The 24,073-nt window shown below is 37.5% G+C and overlaps 1 protein-coding gene and 1 long non-coding RNA gene across 7 annotated transcripts in view; one reads left to right on the top strand and one right to left on the bottom strand.

Annotated features, from left to right (window-relative positions):
• Positions 1-441: 441 nt before the first annotated feature.
• LOC130602051 (uncharacterized) lies at positions 442-6,285 on the bottom strand. The gene is made up of 3 exons (XR_008972811.1): positions 6,115-6,285; positions 4,052-4,844; positions 442-569 (listed from the first exon to the last, which is right to left on the bottom strand). It is a non-coding gene; the product is annotated as an uncharacterized LOC130602051 (long non-coding RNA).
• A 3,877-nt stretch (positions 6,286-10,162) lies between these two features.
• The window catches only part of LRRC28 (leucine rich repeat containing 28), a 50,416-nt gene continuing 36,505 nt past the window's right edge, over positions 10,163-24,073 (top strand). For 2 of the 6 annotated variants that reach the window (XM_057414496.1, XM_057414096.1), the window contains exons 1-4: positions 10,163-10,418; positions 14,561-14,601; positions 17,258-17,295; positions 18,033-18,170. In XM_057414496.1, coding sequence (XP_057270479.1) covers positions 10,236-10,418; positions 14,561-14,601; positions 17,258-17,295; positions 18,033-18,170 — 400 coding nt within the window. In that variant the 5' untranslated portion in view covers positions 10,163-10,235. Of the gene's footprint in view, positions 10,419-14,560; positions 14,602-17,257; positions 17,296-18,032; positions 18,171-24,073 lie in introns of those variants that run through there. The other 4 variants (XM_057414254.1, XM_057414165.1, XM_057414408.1 and 1 more) reach the window with 3 other exon arrangements.

Here is a 24,073-nt window from a genome sequence, read left to right as displayed (position 1 = left end):
TGTGGCTGCCCCATCCCTAGCAGTGTTCAAGGCCAGGTTGGATGGGACTTTGCGCAACCTGGTCTAGCGGAAAATGTCCCTGCCTGTGGCAGAGAGGTGGGAACTGAATGAGCTTTAAGGTCTCTTCCAACCCAAACCAGTCTAGGATTCTATGATTGCTAGTTCTTTGAAAGACAGTTCTTCTGTCTATAACGGTATAACCTCCACCATTTGTGAAAAAGGAAATTCTCCTTTACATACTGTATCTTCTGTAGGTTTGGATTCTACCAGGTATTGAACAAACAGCAGCAGAGGTCAGAACAGAACTCATCTAAGAGCTTATGTTGTGCTGCTTTTATCTGTTTACCTTTGCTCGTCTTTCAACATTGCTGTTATGCGTTTGTCTTGCCTTTGTCTTTCATCAAGGGAAAGTACCTTTAGTAGTTGTTTCATACTGTTTCAGTGCAGTCCTTTCCTTAAGGAGCAAAAGGAAAAGGATTAAATATTTTCAAAACACCAAGCATTTGCCATTCACCCTGTATTTCTCTGAAAGACCTGTACGTGGGGTGAAGAGGTCAGGGATGGAACACCTACAAATGCAAGTAGGAAAAAATTATCTGCTTCACTGACAGTTTTCTCTGCATCAGGGATGGCCAAGTCATTGAGAGCTGAGCTTCTCTTCAGCAAAATACAACTTATCCTGTCAACAACCCATACAAACTTGACATATGCTGTTAAAGGCTGGCATACTGTCCCACATAAATCTTCCATGGAAGTGGGCTTCTCCATTTCGTAGTACTGCAACATGTTATCAGTTTCCTCTCTTTCCCCTCTTATTGATGGGTATATTAAGACTATTTAGACTGATATAAAGTAGAGGCCAATACGTGGTGCATTTATCCACCTGTTTTCCAGATTTAGACTGACCTATTTCTCATCACAGTGCGTATCTCGAGTAAGAAAATTCATTCAAATTAAAAAAAATCAAACAACAAAAAAAACCAAAAAACACCTGCAAAACCCCCAATTAAACAACCCTCTGTCTCCACAAAAAAATAGCTGTTAGGAGATCATGGATATGGTCTAAACCAGCAACAAAATCTAAACCAAACTGGGTTTCATTTAAGCTATATGCATTCTTCGCACTTCTCTTAGCATAAGCAATATGGTTTTAGGTACTGAGCTTTTATCTGAGCAGTCTCCACCAGGCAAAGGTGGTCACTTTACATTGCCAGTGGTAGCCAGATTTTATGGTTTGTATGTGGTTGTCTGGCTGGCTTCTATTTTATTAAAGAAACCAGTATTAACTTAAGGATTATAATAAAGTTGCAGCTGTTCTTCTTTGGTAATCTGAATTGATTGGGCTGTCTCTGGATTACTGTTATAAAGGTGCCATCACTCACTAGAGAATAGCTGTTCTAAGTATATCAATGCATATTTAAGAAACTGGAACTCATTGCCCATGACTTCCAATGCTAAAAGCTCTAGGTCTCTAAAAGCGCTAGGTCACTAAATGGGTTTTAATTACTTCACTGTCCAGAATTATGGGGTATTAATCCCTGGAGCATAGTAAAAGGCATCTAACTCTTTTTCCTATGCTATTGGTAAAAAAAGGAGAAATAGTTTCAGTGTGAGTGTCTATAGTCCGTTGAAGTTACTGTGAGTCACCATTTCTGATTTCGAATGGAGGCTAAATTAGCTCCTTTTGTCAAACAGAATATGTTACCAAACTACAGACATATGGTCTGGAATAGTTCCTTAGGAGCAGAGCGGGTGGCAGACACAATGCCATATTGTCCAAAATACTACTTACTTACATTAAAGAAAATGGGAGCTGGCAGCTAGTATTATGCCACAATTTTATAATTTAGAAAGGTCTTTATTAATGTTGTAATGCAAATGGGACAAAACCAGGAAGGAGGTAAGGACTCACACAAAGTACATAAGCCAGGCAGACACTACTGCACTACATAAGAGCCTCCTCAAGCCCAATTATGGCATGACTTGTAACCTGTTTTAAGCTTAGACTTCCCAGTAACAAAGTGCTCAGGAATTCACATGAGCAATTTCTGAAAGGATACACAGAGCACAACAAGAAAACAGATTATCTGTCGACTTTTCTGGTTTGCTCTCAAAACCAAGAGATTGTCCCCAATACGTGCAACATCCAGGCATATATTTAAGCTATTCCTGGTGTGTTCAATAGAAAGAAAGGTCAGACCCCAGCTGTGACCAGATGGATGGTTTCTGTGAAAAGGAGAAACCTTTCAAGCTCTCTAAAAGTGAATTTCCCTCTGGTCTCAAGAACAGAAGATTCTGCCTTAACTATAACAGGTTCCACAATATGCTTGCATAAATCAAAGAGCTGTGTATACATGACACTTCCCCTCTTCACTATTTATATTCACTTGGAATGAAAAATAGCTCACCACCTGCCTCGTTTCTATCATAATGTAACAGGCCACAGAGTTAACACCCTTTGATATGAATGGCAGAATGAAATGACAAAAATGGTCACTCTTAGACAATGAAGATATTTGGAACCTCACCTGGAACTTTTCCATAAGAAACATAAACATCTCATAAATAGATGAAAATATGTTATTTCAAGTATGTGTATTGTAATGAAAAAACAAATGCGACACACTTCCATTTCAAGCTTACAAGTACTAAAATTATGGAACTGTGTGGACCAGAGTAAAAGGATTTAATATTTTATTAAAGTTTTAAAGTAAATTTATAGGAACAAAGGAGCTTTACTGACCATATGGGGCCTCTCTACAACATACAATGTTGTTCTGACTCATAGAAGACTGTGGGACTTTCCCTCAGAAAAATAAAAGGCTAAGAGAGGAGAAAGAAACTGACATTAGACATCAATAGTCACATTAAAGAATTAGAAGTTTGGTATTTGGAAGTAGGAACAGCTTCATAATAAGCTTAAACCCACTGTTTTCAGGTGAATAAATAACAGCTTTTGGTCTGCTGAGATCCAGCGAATCATTGGGAATACTTTTGACAATTATCACAAACTCAGAAAACCAGTGGGTTGAACTGAAGGGAAGTGAAGATGAAAAGAAACCACATCTTGGGCCAGGCAGAAAGATGGAGAAACAACCCTCATATAGCCTCAATGACAGCAGAGGGCGGTAGTAAAAAATAATGCTATTGAGGTCATATAAAAATAGACCAAAGAGCATTTCATGCCGTTTGCATCCTGAAATTAATAAACATCCATGTACTGTCTAAGTTTGCTATGTAAGTTTTACTAATTTTCTGGTTTAAAGTGAAGCAAAACTGGAGATAATATTTTAAGTGGTTTTACTTGAATTAAATCAGTCAAATTGAAGGAGTTTTATGAAGTGAATTCCAAAAGAGAAACAAAATTTTATTCATTAATGGATTTGGAATTAATTTTAAAGCCTTGATTATTTTGTCAACAAGAGGCAACACAAAATATCTCTGTGTCAGCTTCATGCACCTTCAGCAGTCATTAAAGAAGAACTAACAATTGAATAAGCCATGGAGAGCTGGCTGTGTCCTTTGTGGTTATGCCATATTGAGACTGCCTGATGGAGCAGACGCAGAAATGTTGTTTCTGCCTATTGTTATATGTGCTGAGCACATTAACAGAGGAATTTGGTTTCTGGGGCAGTCAGTGTGACATTGTTCTTTTTCCACTGAGATTAATTACATCAGTGGGAATTTAGAATAAGCACAAACTGCATGGTCAGGGTCAAAATCCAGTGCTCACTTATCCTCTGTTAGGGTTATTCCATTCAAACAGTCCAAATTACTAGTACTTTCCATTACTTCTTAGGAAATCTATTCCACAATATAACCGATGTGTTTACCGGGAAATTTCCCTCAAAAAATGAGTTCAGCCCAACAGTCTATCAGGCGACAAGACTGTTTTAAAAGCTTCTATTTTGAACAATGCTGATTTAAACCATACAGGGCAGTACAAGGAATTTTCTTTAAAATGAGCTTTTTCACCAGCATTACTGTGTCACTGAAAAATGAGTCAGTTAAAGCTTAACATCAATGACAAAGAAACTGGAAATGAAAATACTTAAGTCAAAGGTGGATGACTGTCTATAAATACCGACATGTTGGCAATCAGCATGCAGGAGCTCCATCTGCCTTCCAGTTTTTGGTACTGCTGCAGAAGCCGGAGTTGCAAGGAAAAGGTTTGCGGAATTGAAGTTAGCAATACTGTGATGAGTCATTATAACTTTATTCCACTCAAATTCATCACTACACCAAAGTTCCTAATTGGAAGTTAGGAAGGACCTCCTAAGAAGAGCCAGGACTTTCTGGAGAATGGATTCTTTTTCCATTAGTAAAACCAGAACATTTTAGGGTGCTTATTTCTTCCTGATACAAGAGACAAATCAATGAATGTATGTGTAATGCTGAAAACCCTCCTATGGAAAGAAAAGATCCCCCATGCTGGAATCCTGCCACGTAAGGGAGAGCTCTGCCATTTTCCTAGACCATTTCAAGCATCCCAAGCATGGATTAAACAGATTCTTCTGTCTGACTGGGAAAGAAGTTCAGTAGCTGCAAGACCTGGCAGATGTACCAGACAGCCCAGTGGGTTACTACTGCTTTCCACATTTGTGCATGTCGTATATTAACCTCTAGTAACCACCAACCCTTCTGTAAGCAGGACCTAAAGAAAGCCAAAACTGCACCTGTTGATTGATCTATTGATTCCTTGTGCTTAAATGATTCCTCTAACCCACAGGACCTCTTTGTACCAGGTGCAGCTGCATGAGCTTAGTATTTAGTGGTTCTTCTTCAGTAATTCTCAGAACACAGTGATGTCCAAGAAGTCCCATCTTGTACTGCTGGTTAACATGCTAAAGAGCAAAGGTTAAAAATACCTGCTAGTTGTCTGACCTTAAAGGAGAATCACTCTTTTCCTGTCATGCATCAGTCACACTGAAGTTTCCTGCTGCTGAAAACTGACCTTTAATTGCTCAGTGAATAATTTTAGCATAATCCAAATTTAAAATGTTTGATTTAATGCACATGATGCAAGGTAAATGGTATCCACAGTACTGGGTGGGAAAGACTCACCCATGATTATTAGGGATTCTGAACCTCAGTATGTTCAGAACTCAAATTCAAAAGCTCACTAAGACATTTTGGGTATCTTGAGTTCTGCAAAACTGAGAGCTGGGACTTCTGTCACAAAAACCTCAATAGAAAGAATTTCTTCATGTTTCACTCGGCAAAACAAAAGAAAATGGTTGTATAAAGCTTTACTATATGTAAGGTATTTCTGACTGTATCTTCCCAAAGTTGTTAGCCTCAAATATATGCCTTGTGTGATAAATCTGATACCATTATATGTTTTTACTCACACTACATTCACCTGGCTTGTATAAGTTTGGCACCAAGAAGGGATCACTGGTGGACCTCTGCCCATTTGTTCCAGTAAACCAATTGAAGGTCAGTGTTCAAGACACCAGCAACTGCAGACTACTCAAATAGACCTACTTCTTCAAAGTTGCACATCAAAACAAGTTTTATTAATTTCTTTATGTGTGCACACATCAGATCAGTCATCCTTCCGAGTTTGATTTAAATTTCAAGCCCCTCTGTTCCTTGTTCTCACAAGCACAAATTAAGAATTAAGCTGGGATAAGGAAACAGTAAAAACCTAGTTAAGCAAAGAGTATCCCACTATTCCCACTTGCTAAATGGGAATGACTTGGCAACCATGAGCAAGCACTTAACGGAAGATCAGATTCCAATGCCCCTTGCTCTGCTCATCATTTTTAGCCTTGTGACTACACAGAGAGGACTGTACACCTGTGCTGTGCAGGATCAGAGCTTCAGAGATCAGCTTACAGATCTGAGAGAGCAGTAATTTTTAGAGGCACTGAACAGAATTTGATGACACAAGTCTGGGAGATTGTGATGGCATTGGTCAAGGATAAAAAAAACAGAGAATGAATGAGTGTGATGAATGCAGCCTACGCAAGGCAATGAAAAGAATCCTGAATGACTGCTTCAGGAGGAAAGAGCAAGATAAAGTGATGTGTGAACATTCAAATCATATTAGAAATTATTGTGGTTATCATAAAGCTACAAGGTAACTGGCACTATACAGCTCATATGAACCTGGTACAGCTCTGGAACAAGCAAGAAAAATGTAACGCAGTTGAGGTGGGTGAGGATGTTTGCCTTGGCAAGGAACAGTTCATCTCATTCTTCTGAAGAGCAGTCTGGAAGGAATCATAAACATTATTATCAGCAGGGAGAAGGCATTTTAAATACTGCTATTAGGAATCCTCTCACTTGGAAAACAAAAAAAGATTAAAAAAATAATCTTTCAGATCCTCAGTTTTAGAAGTCCCCACCGAAATACTGACAACTCCTATGGTACTTTATTAGCATCTTTAATAGTTTTGGTGATCCTAAACTGCTCCTCCAGTTAACGTTGAATCCATGTGTGCAGTATGTTTTATAATCATTGAAGGCACACCCTGAGAGCTGAATTTGTTTCTGTGACAGCAGAATCAAAGACACTTTAGCAGTGCTCTGGTCTCTTTAGCCACTTTGTTGGTGTGAGCAGAAACAAACAGAAGTTTGCTATCAAAAATACCAGAGTGCAGTGATCTTATCTCCTTCCTGTCTCAAAACCCCCCATCACATTACAAAGTATGTGTAAAGAAACACATTAAGTATCCTGGCTCTGTTAAGAGCAGGTTTCCCAAGAAAAAACTTCATCTTTCATGTCACTAATTCAGTGGAAGAAAGCAGAAACACAGTTTCTGTCCTGATCAATGATTTAATATCCTGGAGAAGAACATTTGGGCTGATCTGTCACTGAATTCCCTCCAAGGAATGTGTTGCTAACTGTGCTCAAATTCAGCTTCTACTCTGATCTGAAATATGCTTAAGTTTTAATTTCTCAGATATTTATAACGTGGGACCAAAGTGACATTAAGAAGTGTGATGCACTTGCTGTTTTTAAAGCTGTGGTGGTATACAAGCAGGCCACTTCCTGGAGTTTAATGCTGAAATGAGAAAATAGACAAGTACTATCAACCACAGTAAGCAATAATGTGTGCGGCATGGTATGATACATATGGAGGATGCGGAATTTTGAAGGGTAAATTAGTTCATCTCAAATTATTTCAACAAAATCCAATCTATGTATCTGAGAAAAACAACTCCCCAAAGAGTAGCAAGTAACACTGAGCAAATACACTTGTCCAAATCAATTACTGCTTTTCAAATGCAGGAAAATGACAAATGAGCAAGTTAAGTTCTGCTGATCCTTATTTAGAACTGAAAAAGAGAGAAATGAGCCTGCAAGAAAAAGAAACATAGAATAGTTTGTGTTGGATCTTAAGCTTTTTCCACACATTGCTTTGTTTCAAGTGGAAGTTCTGTGAATATATAGGAGAGAAAAAGCACTTTCTGTAAGGTATTGAGGTATTCTGCATTCAGCTGCTTGGCTGCCCTGCAGAACTGCTGCGAATCTTGTTAAGCCAAGTTTATGTTCATTAGCCTGTGGAAACTGGCCATCATGGCTAAAAATGTTGTAGAACCATAGAATAGTTAGGGTTGGAAAGGACCTTAAGATCTAGTTCCAACCCCCCTGCCATGGGCAGGGACACCTCACACTAAACTATGTCACCCATGTCCACGATGGAGAGGCTGCAGGTGTAGGCAGGATTACCTCAGATTCTCCTGTTGGCAAAGGAATAAAAGTGAGCCCTCGCCGCCCGCTCCGTTCCGAGGCCGTTTCCTCCCTGCTCCTCTCCGGTCCCTCTTCAGTTGTGAGGGGGGATCTCCCGCCGCCTCCTCGCAGGCTCCGCCTGTGGCGGCCCCACACACCCGGGACGGGACGGCCCGGCCTCCCGCAGCCCCACCTCATAGCCCCTCAGGGTTCTCATCCGCCGGTGTGCTCCCTTTCTCCTCAGCAGCCCCCCTCGGCTGGGGGCGGCCCGCAGATGTAGAGGGGTCTCCGTACCCTCCCAGTGTCACCCTATCGCGCCCTGTCGTGTGCACAGTGCGGGCTTATTTCTGCCTTCATTCTCTGTGGAGCGGCGGGATTCTCCCCTGAACGACCTGACCCCTCGCAGGGCAATTACCTGCCCTCATCTTCCCTTTTCACGTTTAAAGATCGCGATTATGTCTCGTCCTTCTAGCTAATGCTGTGCCTCATCGCTGGGAAAAGATTATTTAGAGAGGAAAAGTTTGGCTGGTGGCGGGAGGAGGGTTTTTCTTTGAAGTAAGAGCCAAAATAGAGTAGGTTACGAGTGGGTTTTGCGTATGTGAGTTTGCGTGTCTGAGTATTCATGTGTGCTACGGCTGAGTGTGGCCCAGGTGACTCCATAGACGTATGGAGTCACAACTCTGAACTCTTTTTAGGTGCCTGCAAATGCAAAACACCTAAAAAGCATCTCTGGACAAGTTGAAAGGCTGTTAGATATTTATGGATGTGTTTTGTGACTTCTCAGTGTTCCTTAAACAACATGCATCAGAGGAAGATGAGCTTTCCGTTACCATTTCTTATATTGCAGCAGTTAATGCATGAATACTCTCAGACTATGCGCATGAAACATTCAAATGCTTTTCCTTGAATTCTTTGAATGCTGATTACAGATGCATAGTTTGAAATTGTAGCGGCTTAATTTCCTCTATCTGCTGAATTAAGGGAGCTTTGATGTTGCTGGTGCCAAGGGCCAGCAGTGTGTGTACGGCAACTTATTACAGCATGGTCTTCTCACTCAAATACTGCTTAACCAAAGTTAGACTGATCCTTTCTAGTCTTTTATATAGAGCTCGCAACAGGGTGATCATTTGTTTGCAGAACTGATCTTAGCATGGCTTGGATTGTAGATAAGCTTAAGTAAGGTGTGCAGGATATTACATCTAAGTTGTGAGTAGTAATAGTAGTGCTTATGGGACTCTTTAAGAAAATAAATTCTGTATTCTTCCAAAAGGACATAGGTCACTGGCAGAAGCTGCTTATCCACAAATCAAGGGAATTACTGAAACTGGTAAAGCAGTTTTATTTACATGCATGGTCTAGTTATCAGTTTTCAGCTGACAGTTTAAGGTGTTTTGTTTACAACTACCGCTATATAATTGTAACTCAGTACCTTCACTTCCAATGTCTCTTACGATGAGAAATCTCTCCTTCACTAAAAAAGTGAACTAAACCAGAAAGTGTTATTGGTGGGAAGAAGTCAGAATTCCTTGCCTTTTATTAATGGAAATTGATTTATACACGCGAGTCAATAGCAGACTGGTAACTCTGAATTAATAAGTAGTCTGGCTTTGTTATGTTCTCCTGACTTCTGAGATAGCTGAAAAGATGTAGCATCACTATTGTTATCTAAATCTAGACAACATAATAATGACTAGAATTTTGGTTAAACATAGAAAACAAGCTAAATAAAGTAGAGTTTAAGTTAATTTTTAATTTGTGTTCATTACTTTTATTTTCTGTATTTGAAATTGTCAGCTAAAGCTTGACGTTTAGTTCTTTCTGGTTTTGTTTTTAGTAGAGACCTGAAAATCTGCTGTCACATCTACCTATAAATTTTCTTCCTGGAAATTTTGCATTTCTCATATATTAGTTTATTGTTTTAAAATGGCCTTACTGGCTGCCCTCCCCAGTATCTCTTCCAATTGATTAAATTCTTCCAGTAGTTTTATATAGGAAAGGTTAACAAACTTTTGTCATTCTCCTTACAAGCTACTTAAAGCCATTTTAGCCACTTGATAAATCCTTCTCTTGTAAATGGTGTATTTTTCTTATCTATGGATTCTTCTTTCAGGATGCTTCACAGAATAAATAGGTGCAGGGCATCAGTAATGGTTAATAGAGAGAGGTTTCCTTATACTCTAGCGGCGACTTCTTATTATCTGAATTTCAGATAATATAAAATCTGAAAGGTCTAGTGAAAATGGATGGAAGAAAGCATTATATATACCTTAAACTCTTGTTATTGCTAGTCTGATAACATGTTAAAACTTCATCTCATCCAGAAAATAGTCAGAGACTTGCTTCTAGCGTATCTTGTGATGTGGATGTTCTGGGTATTTTATTTATGTATTAATTGGAATAAGTGTGTTTAGGTAAATTATCAGATAATATGTAATGACTAACTCTCGCCACAGAAGAACTCATGACATACACCTGGATAATGTTTTGTTTGTTTTTTTTTTTCTCTTTTTGTCTCCTAGAAATGGGTTTGCTTTCAGAAGATGCGATGCACTAGATGTGCTGCTTAGTCATGGCATCAGAACTATGTAAAACAATCTCTGAGGCAAAGTTGGAAAGGCACAAGAACTTGTTCTTAAATTATCGAAATCTCCATCACTTCCCTTTGGAGTTACTGAAAGATGAGGGGCTGCAGTACTTGGAGAGACTTTATATGAAACGAAATTCCCTGACCACACTGGTACGACCACCTCTTTATTGTAACGTTTACTGTGTGTATGTTTAGGAATTCTGAGTTTTGAAACACAAAAAACAAGATAATTTACAAATCATAATAATCTAACAGCAATTCTGATCCTGAATGTCATCAATCGTGAAATATAAGTATTTGGTTATATTACATTTAAAGTTGCATAGGTAATGTAGAGAATAAATGAAAGCTTACAACATTTTATGGTTACTCAGTTGAAGCTCTTTGAAGATCTGCTGAGGGTTTTCTGGTGAAGTTTATTGTTTTGGGGTTTATTTTTTAACTGCTATAAATTTTTGCTCACATTAGTGGTCATGCTAGGGGCTGCTGTTGATAAGAGAAAAATACAAAAGAAAACATTTAATTTCAGGGTTGTGGGATTTTCTGTGATGTCTTCTTGTTTTGTTTTTTTCCTTGAACTGAAGAAAGTCTTACCCTGAATGAATGCTGTAATCTCAGAATTCAGTGTGGGGTAGTTAAATAACTGTATGAGACATTCTGAGCTGGTAAGATTCTCTACAGAGGGTCAAAACTTGGCGCTGTTGATAGGCTCAAGTGTCCAAATAATTAAGTTTTTTTGCTTTTTATTACCTTGGGCTGGTATGATAGATAAAATAATAGCCAGGGCAGAGGAGCTGGCGGTCCTGAATACTTAAAATTCACCAAAATTATGTTTTTCAGTGCTCCCTAGAAAAAGTTCAGTACTCAAGTTTAAGGAGTGGTGTTTAAAGTTTTCCCTGCAATGCATTGGAAATCCTCAATAAGGGTTTTACTTTACGGGTCAAAAGCTGAAAAGGCTCTGAAAATTTTATGGTTTTTCTTCCCCTTGAATAAGTGACTTAAGTGTGCATGTACTGCACTTTTGATTTTGCGCAAGTCCTTTGGTTAATAATTTAACGGGAGGATAGGATTCGTGGTTATGCATTAAGGCTGCTTTAAAAATTGACCAAAGACTGTGAACAGTTCTGCTTTGATGCTTTGTAAAATTCAGTGATTATTTTTGTGGTAAGGTTCATGAAGTTTGCACTGCCCAGAGGATGAAAGAATCATAAGGAGAGTTTTGCATGTAACTTTTCTGCATGCATGTGTTAGAGCCTGCTTTCATTTTTCTCCAAGTAATTATAAATTAGAAACCAAAACTAAGTCTTGCAAGTTAACAGTTTAACTCAATTTCCTCTCAATGTCTGTTAATATTGTCAGCCATCAGAGATGTAAGATGCCATAAGAGTAATTAATGGTTACTGTCAACAGAAGATGTATCAAATGAGGAAGGCAGCTCTCACCCAATGCTGTTTGGTATTATAGTTATGGAAATGAAACAAAACTTTATGTAGATCCTACATAAAGTGACTTGCAAACAGCATGAAGTAGAGCATTAGGATTCAAAATGATGGAATAACTTGCTCATAATATTACTTGATGGAATCTCCTTCAAGTGCATAGCACTGTAGTTAGGAACTAGGCAAACAAAATTTGGTCTCATTCATGGAGCTTCTGTTCAGCAGAATAGATGTTGGAAGTTGTAGTGGACCAAAATCTATCAAGTCAGCAGTATGGTACAAAAAAAGGCAATGTTTTTTGGAAATTAGAAAATTTCTCATTCTCCATTAAAAGCAGAAGGAAATAATTATTGGACACCATTAAAGCATAAGCTGGGACAAAGATTGAGCCTGGAGTTTCATACTTACGAATAACCTAGGTAAATTGGAAAGAACCTAGAAAACAGCAACAAGGGATTTTTAGAGGACATGCCCTATAAGAGAAGGTTGAGATTTAGGCTAATTTCTCTTGCAGAAATAGAAGAGAAAGGGGAAAAAGGATGGAAGAGGAGTAATAGGGGAGAGCAGAAATCATCAGTATTTTTACAAAGGAATCTATTCATAATGATTTTTTTCATGTCCACTGCTGGTAGGACAAATAATACTCTCGGTTTCAGTAAAGAAGTAGTAAGATAGTTACATTGTGGGAGGGTATCATCTTGAAAACAAGTAAGTTATTGAAAGGAGATGGTTCAGCCTTTTGCTTCTTTGCTTCTATGCAGTATGATGAGTATTAGGTCATCAAGAAATACTTTAAATTGAATATGAATTATTAGCAGTCATCAAAACTAAATCTGCATCATATTTTTTTAAAGTCAGATGGTACTTTTGTCCAACCGATTAATTCCTTCAGAGTTCTGAAAAATGTTGGCTGAATCAGCTGTTTTCTTTGCTCTTCTAAAATGGCTTTAGTCCTTAACAGATGGCTTTTATGAAAACATCTGGAATAGTTACACTGACAGAATTTACAGGTAACTTGCCTAGAAAAATTTCTTTGTATCTTCATTGGCAAGATGGAAATGATAGAGGGCCCTGACATAATGTGAGTGTATCAAGAAGCTATAGAGCCCACCCATGTCCCAGCATCAGGTCTTTCAACTTCTCATTTAATGTTTTATGCCATTAGCCTTACAGTAATCCTATTTCCCCATCTATTAAAAGGAAATACGTGCTTGCCTTGATGGCACTGTCAAAAGCATGATCTAGTGATATCAAAGAACAATTATTCTTAATTTACTGACTCAGAATATGTGATGGTTTCCTGATCAGACACATCAGCAGTTTCACTTTCTGAGAAGTATCCAGTGGGTGTGAGGGCGAGACAAACTGGTGGCAGAATTGGTGATTCATTTCTCATTGTTTGTTGTCATGTCAGCAGTAGAGACCAGAGTTAGTTTTACCTCTCAGTTTGTGGATTGTGAATAGCTTTGTTGTAGAACGTTGCATTGAGCAACTTTGACTCAGACCCGCTGTTATTGTATTTAAGAAGATAAGCAGAAGTTCTGTTATAGACTTGCTGAACTGTCAAGTTGTCTCTCTTCTAAGGTTAGCTCTCTTAAAGCAGGAGTATAATGTGAAAATAGTTTGTGATTCGGTTTAGTATCCCTATACTAACAGAGTGACTGTTTTTTAACGTTCCCTCTTATTAAATTAAAGCTTGAACTTTTTGTGCTTGACTGTGTTGCAGTCGTTGCATATTTTCTTAGCTTAAGCTTTTCTCTTTGACCGAGTAAGATTCTGTACAGAGATCAATGTACTGTAGGAAACCTTCCAGTAGGTGGCAACAACTGATCAGATGCAGCCTGTTCCTTGGGTCTTGACGTCAACAGAGCCCTTATCTGCTGCTCCATAGTTAAATTCCTTTTTGTACTCGGGCCTAGGATGTGGCATGTTTGCTACATGAAAATATTATGATATTACTTCTTCAGCTTAGCCTATTACTTAATAATAAATTTATAAGCACAAAGTATTTTAGATAACAATATACCTTAAATTTAAATGACAGGGAAAATTGCTAGTTTTTTTTTAACAAAATTAACCATGTGATTGAGCTGCTGTTAAAATTAATTTGTTTCTCAACATGTGTATTGTAAAAGCTTCCAGTAAAACATATCATTGTTTAAAATAGATTTCTTATGCAGTAGAACTCTTAACCTTGAATAATTTTGATATGGTTACCGCATGACATGTAAAATTTGTGAAGCTGATCTTGTGATGTATGTTCATGGTTATAAATGCCATCAAGAAAAAACTGCAGCTAAGGATCAGTTAGCAGTTAGAAAATGATATGCATGTGAATGTGCAAATAAGGAAATCTAGTTTGGATTCAGCACTTCTGCCTTGGTGGTAGTTGATTAAGCGACACAAAGTTGGTAGGTCACTTCCCAGTGTAGAAGCATTACAAAATAAAATACATTATGGGTAGACAACTTGGATAGTTCTTGTTCTGCTTCAGGTCTGTAAAGGCTGCAGCTTCGTAGTGGTCTCTTGGCTTCAACTCACTTGATATACTTCAAAAGTGAAGTTCTGGTAATCCATCTTTTCAGCCTCAGAAGTCCGACTGTTTTTTGGTTGACAACATGTTGATGTCACTTTGAGGCTGTAGTTCTGTTTGCTTACCCTTGCTATAACCCACATTGCACTGATGGTGAACATGCAGTGGTGTGGAAATAGGGTATTGTATGCAAGCTCCTTGTTGCCATTTTTTCTGCTGCTGATGTGCTTTAGTATGGTTATTAAAATGAGTTGGGTACACAATGCGTGTGTGTGTCTGTGTTTTGTTTTGAAACCTAAAAATGTCTAACTCTTTTTCAGCCAGAAAACCTTGCACAGAAGCTTCCAAACCTCGTGGAATTGTGAGTTTGCGTAGGAGTTTTAATATATTTTTATTATTCTGATCCATCCTATCTTAAAAATAATTCTAGAATGTATTGCTTGTACCTAAGCTACCTCTTTAAGTGTGAAGGGTTTCTTGGAGGGCAAGAATGGGTAATTTCTTGGTGGTTTAAAGGAGGTATATCCAGATGTGTTGAGTCCCATGTTAGTATTTTTTACAATTTCTTTTTTATTGTGTAACAAGAGCTTTTATACAAATATCTACACTGCTGAAGTTAAAAATACTTGACACCCAACTCCTGTGTACAGTGCTGTCACCCTGATAAAGCACTGGAACCTCAAAATGCAATGGTTAGGTGGTTGTAACAGACCTAGAATAACAGGTTACTGCCTCCAGCCCATCCCTAGTTGCTCATTTCCACCCCAGCTACCTAGGGGTATTATGATCTTAGTCTTGCTGATTGTAGTAATTAGTTCTTTTGGAAGCAAGGCACAGATTGTCTAACAGGAGCAGGAATGATCAGGTAGGGTAGTAACTATATCATGGTGGTTGCTATAAGTAGAGCAGTTTATCCAGTCTTGTCCAAAGAATGGATGTCGCATGAACTCTATTATCACGGCTATTAATTTTAAGCTGTAAGCCCCTCAGTCAACATTTCCTTCCCTTCCCTTTTCTTCTTGTAAGGTTATTATTTCTTTCTATGGTAGGATTGGTGTAGGGATGTTAAAAGGGCCATCCCCTTTTTCCCTTTTAACTCCTTTGGCTCACTTTCAGTTGAGTAAGTGATGGACCATTGATTCTGTTTATTTAATGGAAAGCTCCAAGCAGCAGGAGGTGTGTATATGAGCAGTCTAATGCATTCAGATGTCTGATCTTGTCATCTTAATTTGGCCCTTGAAACCACACCTTTCTGGTACACATGACCACAGTATAATTGAACTATTTTGTAGGTCACTGCAGTCTCTGACTTGCTTGAGAGACAGTCTTGTCTCATCATGCCTGAGAATATATTTATGCTCTGAAGCAGTAAAATAAATATTTTTGTATTTGATATACTTAGTATTTAATGATTTGCCATGGGGTATCAGGAAATCTCCGTGTTATCTGATGGTGCTTTTAGGAAAACCTGTATAAATTACAGCTTAGTCATCTCTTACAAACACCGAATTGTAGGAGTCAAACCTCATTATTTAGGGTTCAGCAGGTTTAGTTGTGCCATCATTACCCCACACATTCTGATGGTCTAGAGAGAGCTGCAGTGGGCTTGTGGTTTGTGTAGCTCTAGCAGTACAAGTCAATGTTTGATCAGACAGTGAGAAATGTTTTGTTGGCAGAGAAAGACCACAAAATAAAGATTTACTTAAAGAATAATTTGTTGCAGTAGCTTTAAATTTTGAAAGACAAATTGAACTGATTTTCTTGCAAGTTGTATCCTTAAGCAATTTCACTTACATATTTTTAAAACTTCACTATTGTCTGTTTCTTTATATGTTGTATCCCAGCATGCTGGGATATTAGGTGTAGATCCTCATAACATACACTGAGCTCATTTAGCCTGAGTGAAATAGTTCGCAAGTGTTTTCAGGAGTTGCAGCTGAAATGAGTAGGAGAATTCTCATCCTGAGGTTTGATATACATATTCCTATAGACATATCTGCTATCCATATGTTTGTTACATTTTTAGTAAACTTTAAATGTTTTTAAAGAAAACCAGAAGGCCTAGATGCTCCATGCAGTTGAAATGTTCATGTCTTTCTTGTTCTGCCTGCATCTCCTCAAAGAGACAGGCTTCTGCTGTAGGAAATACTGCCTGAATAGAGCCGGAATAGTAACACTGTACAGATAATTTCCATGTGTGGCTAAGCACTTGGACATTGACTTCCTGTGTGTCTTTACAATTGGATATCAAGATTTGAAAACTTGTTACTGTTATTTTTCTACAAGACCTGTTATTTCATTTGCAGCAATATTGATTGAGAACTAGTATGTAAAATCTTGTGGGTTTTTTATGTTACTCGTAATACTAGAAGTGCTCCAGCAGAGGGTGCTGGGTATTCTTAGTGAGAGATTGGGCCACGCAGTAGCCTAAAACCATGGGTTTTTCTTTGAAACATTGGGTTTTTCTTTGAAAAAAGTACTCTTAAGTTTGAAAACCCCACTTGCAGTAAGTAGATGGTGTACTTGTTTCATCAGTCAGTAATGGTCTAAGAGTGTAGGGGAAAATGTTTATAATCATATAACTTGTATATATGATTTGAGCTATTTACTTTTCTTGCCCAGTATTTAGTGTGGAATAACCTGGTGATTAAATATGGCTCATTTTGGTTATTCTATTTATGTTTTTGTTTTTCCTTTTTGTTTTCCTCTTAAGACTCAACACTAAAGCCTGCTATTATTGTAACTGTGAAAGTTTTGTTGTAAAGGATTGTATGTAATTCTCTTCTATTTTTATGTTAATCATTTAATAGTGAATTTTTTGTTTGTCATTTAAGTGAAACTTAAGTACCTATCCATTGCCAGTTTATACAGTTTCCACAGCTTTTGTGGTCATAGAGGAATGGCTTTGAGGGTGCTCTTTGTGTCTGAAATCGGATATTTTGCAAACTGATTATGTAGCAGAAGTCCTTGAGGGTAACAGGTGGTGTCCTCTGCTTTTTTTTTTCTCCTTCCCCCAGGTACCTTCATTCAAATAACATAGTTGTTGTACCTGAAGGTAAGTAATCTACCAGCTTACAATAACTGGCAGGAATCATAAAATATTCATTTTTCCTCTTTGAAGAGGCCTGTTTTTCCTTTATTTTCCCATAAAACATTAAATATTTTCATACAAACTTACCAGTGTAGCTCTTAGTTGATAATAACCTTGTTTATGCTATGTTAAATTCTTTTAATGAATTCCTAAATGCACCTAAATGCTGTTTGCTTCAGTTCTAATTGCGGAAAGTGAAAAGGCTAAATGGCACTTATCTACAGAAAAAAAAAATCCAAAGTGTCTTCTGCTTGCTATGCAGAATACGCTGCTGGTTTAGATCATGACAGATTTGAAACCTAAAGTATTAAGAATTTATACTAGTTTCTCTTCCTTGTCTTAATTGTAGAGTTATGTGCCTAACTTCAGGCAAGTACTTTAAACTCTTCCTGCATATATAAATTGGATAAACTCAAAGGAATGGAAAAAGTGATTTCGGAGCAGAATCATCCAAGGAGAATCTAGAAATGGCATTATTCTGTACATCACTTCTCCTTGCTGTCTCACTGACAGCTGCACTGTTTGTTGGGTAGATAAGCATTTTCACAAATTGTTATTCAGTTGTGAGACCTGCTTTAATATGACCAAATGTGCTTAGACGTAGGTGTTAGCTACTGTGGCTTTTTATCCTCTCATAGCCCTATTAAGATTTTAATATTACTGTTGGGTCACATCGGTGTTTTAATCTGTTCTCTCACAAGCCATTGGCTCCCTCGTTAAACTGCAGTTTCTAGACCTAAGTGATAATGCCCTCGAAATTGTGTGTCCAGAGATTGGCCGCCTGAGATCTCTACGTCACCTTCGCTTGGCCAACAACCAGCTGAAATACTTACCTGCAGGTAAGCACCAGTGTGTGAGGGATTACAGCAATGACAAAATCTGTTTGAACTTAATTTGCACACTGATCTGCTCTGGTTTATTCATATCTTACAGCTGAAGCATTGTACAACTTGCATTTAAAGACTAGGCAGGGATTGCCATTGTATGTATGGTACTAAATATACTCTGTAGCTAGAAAAAAAGCCTTGCAATATGTACTTGAGGTCAAGAAAAGGCCTGAAAAATGCTTCTGAAGTGGGAAAAGATGTGTCTATTTAACAGTCTTTGCTATTGTATCAGGAAAATATTGAACTTCCATGAGAACGCACAAAATGGCAATGACAACTGTCATTATGGGAAAACGATGTTTCTTCCAGTTTTCCAGAATATAACGGGTTCCAGTCTGTCCTTTCTTTCTTTTTTGCCCAACAGCCCTATTCTTGTATTTTCTATAAAGACACATGTCTGGTAGGTTTGCCTATGGCCGTTCTACCTCACTATGACAGTAAATAACAAATGTTTGTCTTGCTAGTTTAGAACTAAAAAGCACAATTTATTTCAAGTAAATGTGACACAAAGTCAGTAAAAGTTGGCCATAGGCAGATTTTGAATTATTTTATTTTTTGGCCTTCTAAATACTCTGATAAGCAGACATAACTGATTATTGTTCTTCCATGGCCCTTACATCTTTGCAGATGAGATGATGATGATGATTATTTTTAGATATTTTTAATTTGATTTTTTAGTATTTTTTTCTGTCATATTTGCATTTTCTGCGAAGATGACAAAATCTAAGGCCACCATTTCAAACAAGTAGTCTAACTTTAACAGGGTTAGCTATTGGCTCTAATTTTAACTAACTTCTCAGTGTAGCCTTCATGTGTTTGGAAATTCACATTGCTTGTTCTCAAGAAATATATTGCAGATGCTCCTTGAAGTTTTGGGTGCAGAAGTCTATCTGTCCTTTCCTTGTACTTTGCTAGGCATAATAAGCTTAGTAAGAACAAGTCAAAGGATGATTATGATTAGAAAGAAGGAAATTCATATGACTATGTAAATGCTCTGGAATGAAATTAGATAAACCTGTTAAACATTATGACCCAAGGCCAATAAAATTTCCATCAATTTTCAGATGTCCTACATTCAAAAGGAAGGAGTGACTTGAGTGTGCTTTATGTTCCTCAAAGATAATTTACCTTATGGTGCTGTACCATGAAAGAAAGACTTGTTCAAAGAAAAAGTGACACATTTTCTGCAAAACTTCACACATTAACTTTAAAAGGTTCCTAAAAAGACTTTCAAAAGGATAATTTACATTACTGAGGAGCTGATTTCGTGTCTACCACATTTGATTAGGAGCTGGTATCAGCTGCATAGGCACACTGCATTTAATTTCTCCTCAAGTTTACAGAATTCAGTACTGAGCAGTGTCCCTGCGCTCTTTTAGCTTTGTGTGCACAAGAATTTTGCATGCTTAGAAATAATACTACTGTTGCCTACTATTGAATAGGAGAATTCAGTGGTGTGTGGTCTTTCTGGTTTGCTGGTAGTGTACCATCAGTTCATACATACGCCATTACTGTCGTTACTAATCCTGTCTGTGCAGATGCTGTCACTATCAACATGATGGGATGTCATACAGCTTGAGTGTTGCCAGTCAGAAAGATTAGTCTTTCACTTACACTGGAGAGTTTGCCCACTGGAGAGTTAATCTACTGCATTGAGTGTTTCCTAAACACGCAGCTTTCTGAAGAGGGCTTCCAAGCATATTTTCGTAGTTTTTCATTGTAGAATTGCAAAGAATTCAAAGATGACTTTATAACAAAATTTTTGAGTTTGAAAACTAAAACTTTTCATCTGCGAAAATAACTTATGTTCTACAGTTGAAAAAATAGAGCAAATTAGGAAGTTCTGAAAAATTCTATTACCCTTAATTACGTTGGTAGCTTGAATCTTCATAATAGTGTTAAATAGCTTTCTGTCAGGAAAGCTAGCAAAGTTCATAAAATGAGCTAGGATGGGGTGTGATTTTACTGCAGTACACGATTTTACTGTGTTAACTGCTTTCTTTACAGCACTGTTAGGGAAAGACAGCTCGTAATTGCTTTTAATTTATAATAAGTAACCATTTAAGATATAATTTAGTTTCTACCAGTGTAGCTTGTGCAGATTTTAAAGATCTGCATTAAAAAAAAATAGCTTTCAGGTATTAGGTGATGGTAATTTATGGAATAAACTTTTCAAAACTCGTTTTCTTACAGATTTAGTCCCGCACATACCACACAAGTGGCAGTGAACTGTTTATCACAGCAGAAAAGCCAAAAAGGCTGATTGCCATTCACCTTTTGTAACCAGATAGGCTAATTTGCAGCATAATGATGTCATCACATAAAAAGCTTACTTTAGAGTTGTGGCCTTGTGATTCCTCTTGTTTCTCCCTTCCCAGTGTCCGGTGTTACAAGTACCCTCAGTTTTTGTTGGAGCTGCATGGATATCTAGGAGTAGGATACTCTTAGTAATAGCCTTCATCAATTGTTAAAACAATGTCTTCATTACAGCTGCAGAACGGTTGGCAAATTTTGCCATTAAGTGTCTGAATACCCACACTTTTCTATTGAATTTGATATTTTAAGAGTGATTCTGTCGTATCTCAATTGTGATTAAGAACTGAAACAATGCAGTTAATAGCGTTGTGTTGATTCGTTATTCATTTTTAATGGTTTTGTTCCACAATTGTGCTCCTTTAAGTTCCATTGTACTATTTAAGGTTTGCCTTATGGAAATCTAGCATGACTCTAATTTTAAAACAATTGAAATAGTGTGCATAATGAGGCCCTATGGAGATCTTCAGACTGATTATAGACAGTCTTCAGGCTCTAACAGAGGTTGTGCTTGTGCTGTGGTTTATTTTCAATGTGATGGGCAAGATTTTAGTCTCTAAGTACCTGTCTTCATAAAACTTGTGAGAATTTCATAATGAAGACCTCTCAGTTTCTCAGGTTTGATCATGATTTTCCAGCTACTTTTAGAAGTTACTTTAATGGGGGAGGTGCAGGAGAATAATGAAAATACATGGTGACAGCATCAATACGTAAGCTTTTCTTCCCAAAGAAATCGGGCAATACAGGACTGATGAGGGGGAAAAGGGCATTAGGTGAAGCATAGAAATTGTGTTCCTTGGAGATTAGAAAGCACTTTCTGTGCTGTGGCACTCTTGTAGTGTTTAGCAAACACTACCAAATCAGCGTCACCCGTGGATAAAATCATGTACTTTGGCCTCAAGGCACTTTGTTTAATTGTGCATTACCACTGAAACAAAGGGACTTCCGTCAGGCAACATGAAGTTGTTGTGAGGATTGCTGAAAGATGACTAAGCTAAACTTGATGAGAAGGGAAAAAAATTGTCCAGAATAAGTATGTTGAAATTCAAATATAATGTAAAATGGCTGCAAGAAAATGCTTTGCGAAATTCTCTTGAAGTCGTGTTTTGAGGATACTCCGCAGAAGGTTAATAACGTGGATCGGCTTCTGCCTAATGCAGTCATCAGTGTCTAGATTCTGTGGTAATCAGAATGACTAACTGAGAAACTCTGTCTTTGAGAGGAGAGCTGATTAAAAGGGTTGCAGATAAGTGAGAGAATGAGATTGAATATTACAAAGTTCTCTTGAGCACTGTTTTTCATAGGAATGCACAGTGGGTTTTTTTGTTCTCCAAACTGTAAATCTCGTAACTTCTGTCTTGAACTAATTTCTTGGTTCTTTTATTTGGCTCTGCTATATGTAGTTCTTGAACATGAAGTCAGGTTTTGTGGAGTTTCCTGCTATTAACTGTAGCACTTAAATAATTGATTTCTTGAGGGCCATTTGGAGATACGTAATGCCAGGGATCTTTCTTGAAAAAAATCTCAGAGTTGCAGCATAAAGAGAAGGTGGTTATTATTTCATACATGAGTTCATGTATAAGCTTGACTTAAAGTTGACATTACATTTTCATAGTAGCTAAATTTTGTTTTGAGATTTTATTCAGCAGATTTGCCTCAATATAATGTAGAATTGTAGTTAATCCTATATGAGTGAGTTCAGTTGTCAGAAGTAAATGTTGAGTCTTCTCGCTTATGAATGAGTAATTAGAAAGTTCCCCTTTGTTTCTGGTGTTTATAATGCATCTGATAGTCCAGCTCCTTTGCTTCTTAAGAAATTATTTTCTCGTCGTGTAAGATTACTGCATCATTTGCAAAAAATATCAATCCAGTGAGATGTACTGTAAGAATTATTCCTCAGAGTCCCACAGCCAAAGTTATCTCTCTGTTTTGTTGTGTTGACATTAAGGTTTGGTTTGACTTTAGCCTTGGAAACTTGATTTGAAGTGATGGCTCTTCACGTTTAAATTTTGGTCTTGTCGTTAGTGAATGCATGTTTTGACTACATAAGACTTTTTGGGTTATACTCGAAGTCAGACTTAAGTTTTGTGTTTGACAAGGATTAGTTTTTTTATTGCATATTACTTGAAAGATACTTCTCCTTAGAACTGGCAAGTTATAGCATCTTGTTCTAAGGTTTAATTAAAAATGAGGTTATGTTTACTCAGCACATGGTGGAGTTAATTATAGATTTACTAAAATGAAAGGCTTAATGTTTTGCCAAGTCAAGAGCAGAAGCTAAGTAATTAAACAAAGAATAGGGTATGGTTTATGATCCCAGCCCATCTTTTGGCAAAGTTCCTTTTAAGAATGGGGGAAAAAACCCTCTATCAGCAGTTGTCTGTACGTGGGGTAGACCGTTTCCTTTTGTGTTTGTAGTGGGGAGCTTTGAAAACCAAGAACTGAGTGCATTGAGCAGGCCAAAAAATTAAAATGCAGTCAAATAATACTAAACTTCATGTAAAATGTGTGATGCTCTTTCTTATTTCTGTCAAGTTAAAGTGCAGGTGACTGGGTGGCATCAGCAGTTGCTGTTGCTGAAGCGGTGCACAGGATCTCTGCAGGAGGCAAAGACAGGTTGAGCAAATGCCCTTTCTTCCCCCAAATAGATGTGTAGCTTCCATTTCAAATTGGCATTTCTGTGTTGTCTCTTGTGACTTCTGTATACTGCATCCACTTGTTGGCATTTTGCTTCATTTAGGTAGAATGTGAAGGGAAATTTATTCTTCTGCCTTTGGTTTTTTAAAGGCAGTATTTAGGGGAGGTTAATAGCAATTATAGTAATTTCATTTCTGTTCAAATACTTTTCCTTTTTAAGGCGAATTGCTTTAGAAATATAGTCAGTTTAAGCCTCATTAAAATACATTTGTAGGCTTATAAAACTTCATCTTCAAAGCATTTGAGAAAGATCCTGTGAAGCTGATAAGGGAGTGTTATCCTCATTTTACAGAATGGAAAAAAAGTGTTTTTCACAGAAGTGCTTTGCTCCAGGCCACAGCAGGAGTCAGTGTTAGCCAGAAATAGAACTTGGGTGTTCCCATTCCATTTGTTAAGACCACACCTTTTTTTGAGGTTGATCATATTTAACATTGGGGAGGATTGAGTCTTTCCACCCATTATTAGGAAATTAATAATTATATCTCCATAATTAATAACCCTCTGAATTAATAGGAAATTAACAGCAGTAAGGTCAGGGAGGTTTTCTAACTGAAACAACTTGCAGTTGCAGAAGGCTGGAAGAGTTTATGAAGATGAATTTTGAAAAGTATAACTTGGTGATCCAGTATTTATCTCTTTCTTTTGCATAGGTGCTGACAAGAAGGGTTCAGTCGTTATTAAAGTTATAAATCAAACTATAATTGTTGGTTACTGCTTCATCTATTTATAGAGTAACCCTTGAAATGTTTATTGATTATTGCTAAGTCTGTTTTGCTTTGGAATTTGCTTTCCTAATTGGGGGCAAGAGAAGCTTTGAGACATGAAAACTGCATATTCATTTCTCT

This window comes from Pezoporus wallicus, unplaced genomic scaffold (genome assembly GCF_028554395.1).
Source record: "Pezoporus wallicus isolate ANWC-B61680 ecotype Strahan unplaced genomic scaffold, APGP_CSIRO_Pwel_v1 contig_3952, whole genome shotgun sequence".
Taxonomy (NCBI): Eukaryota; Metazoa; Chordata; class Aves; order Psittaciformes; family Psittacidae; genus Pezoporus; species Pezoporus wallicus.
The sequence above is the reverse complement of the archived record's forward strand: the minus strand, read 5'-3'. Positions and strand labels throughout refer to the sequence as shown.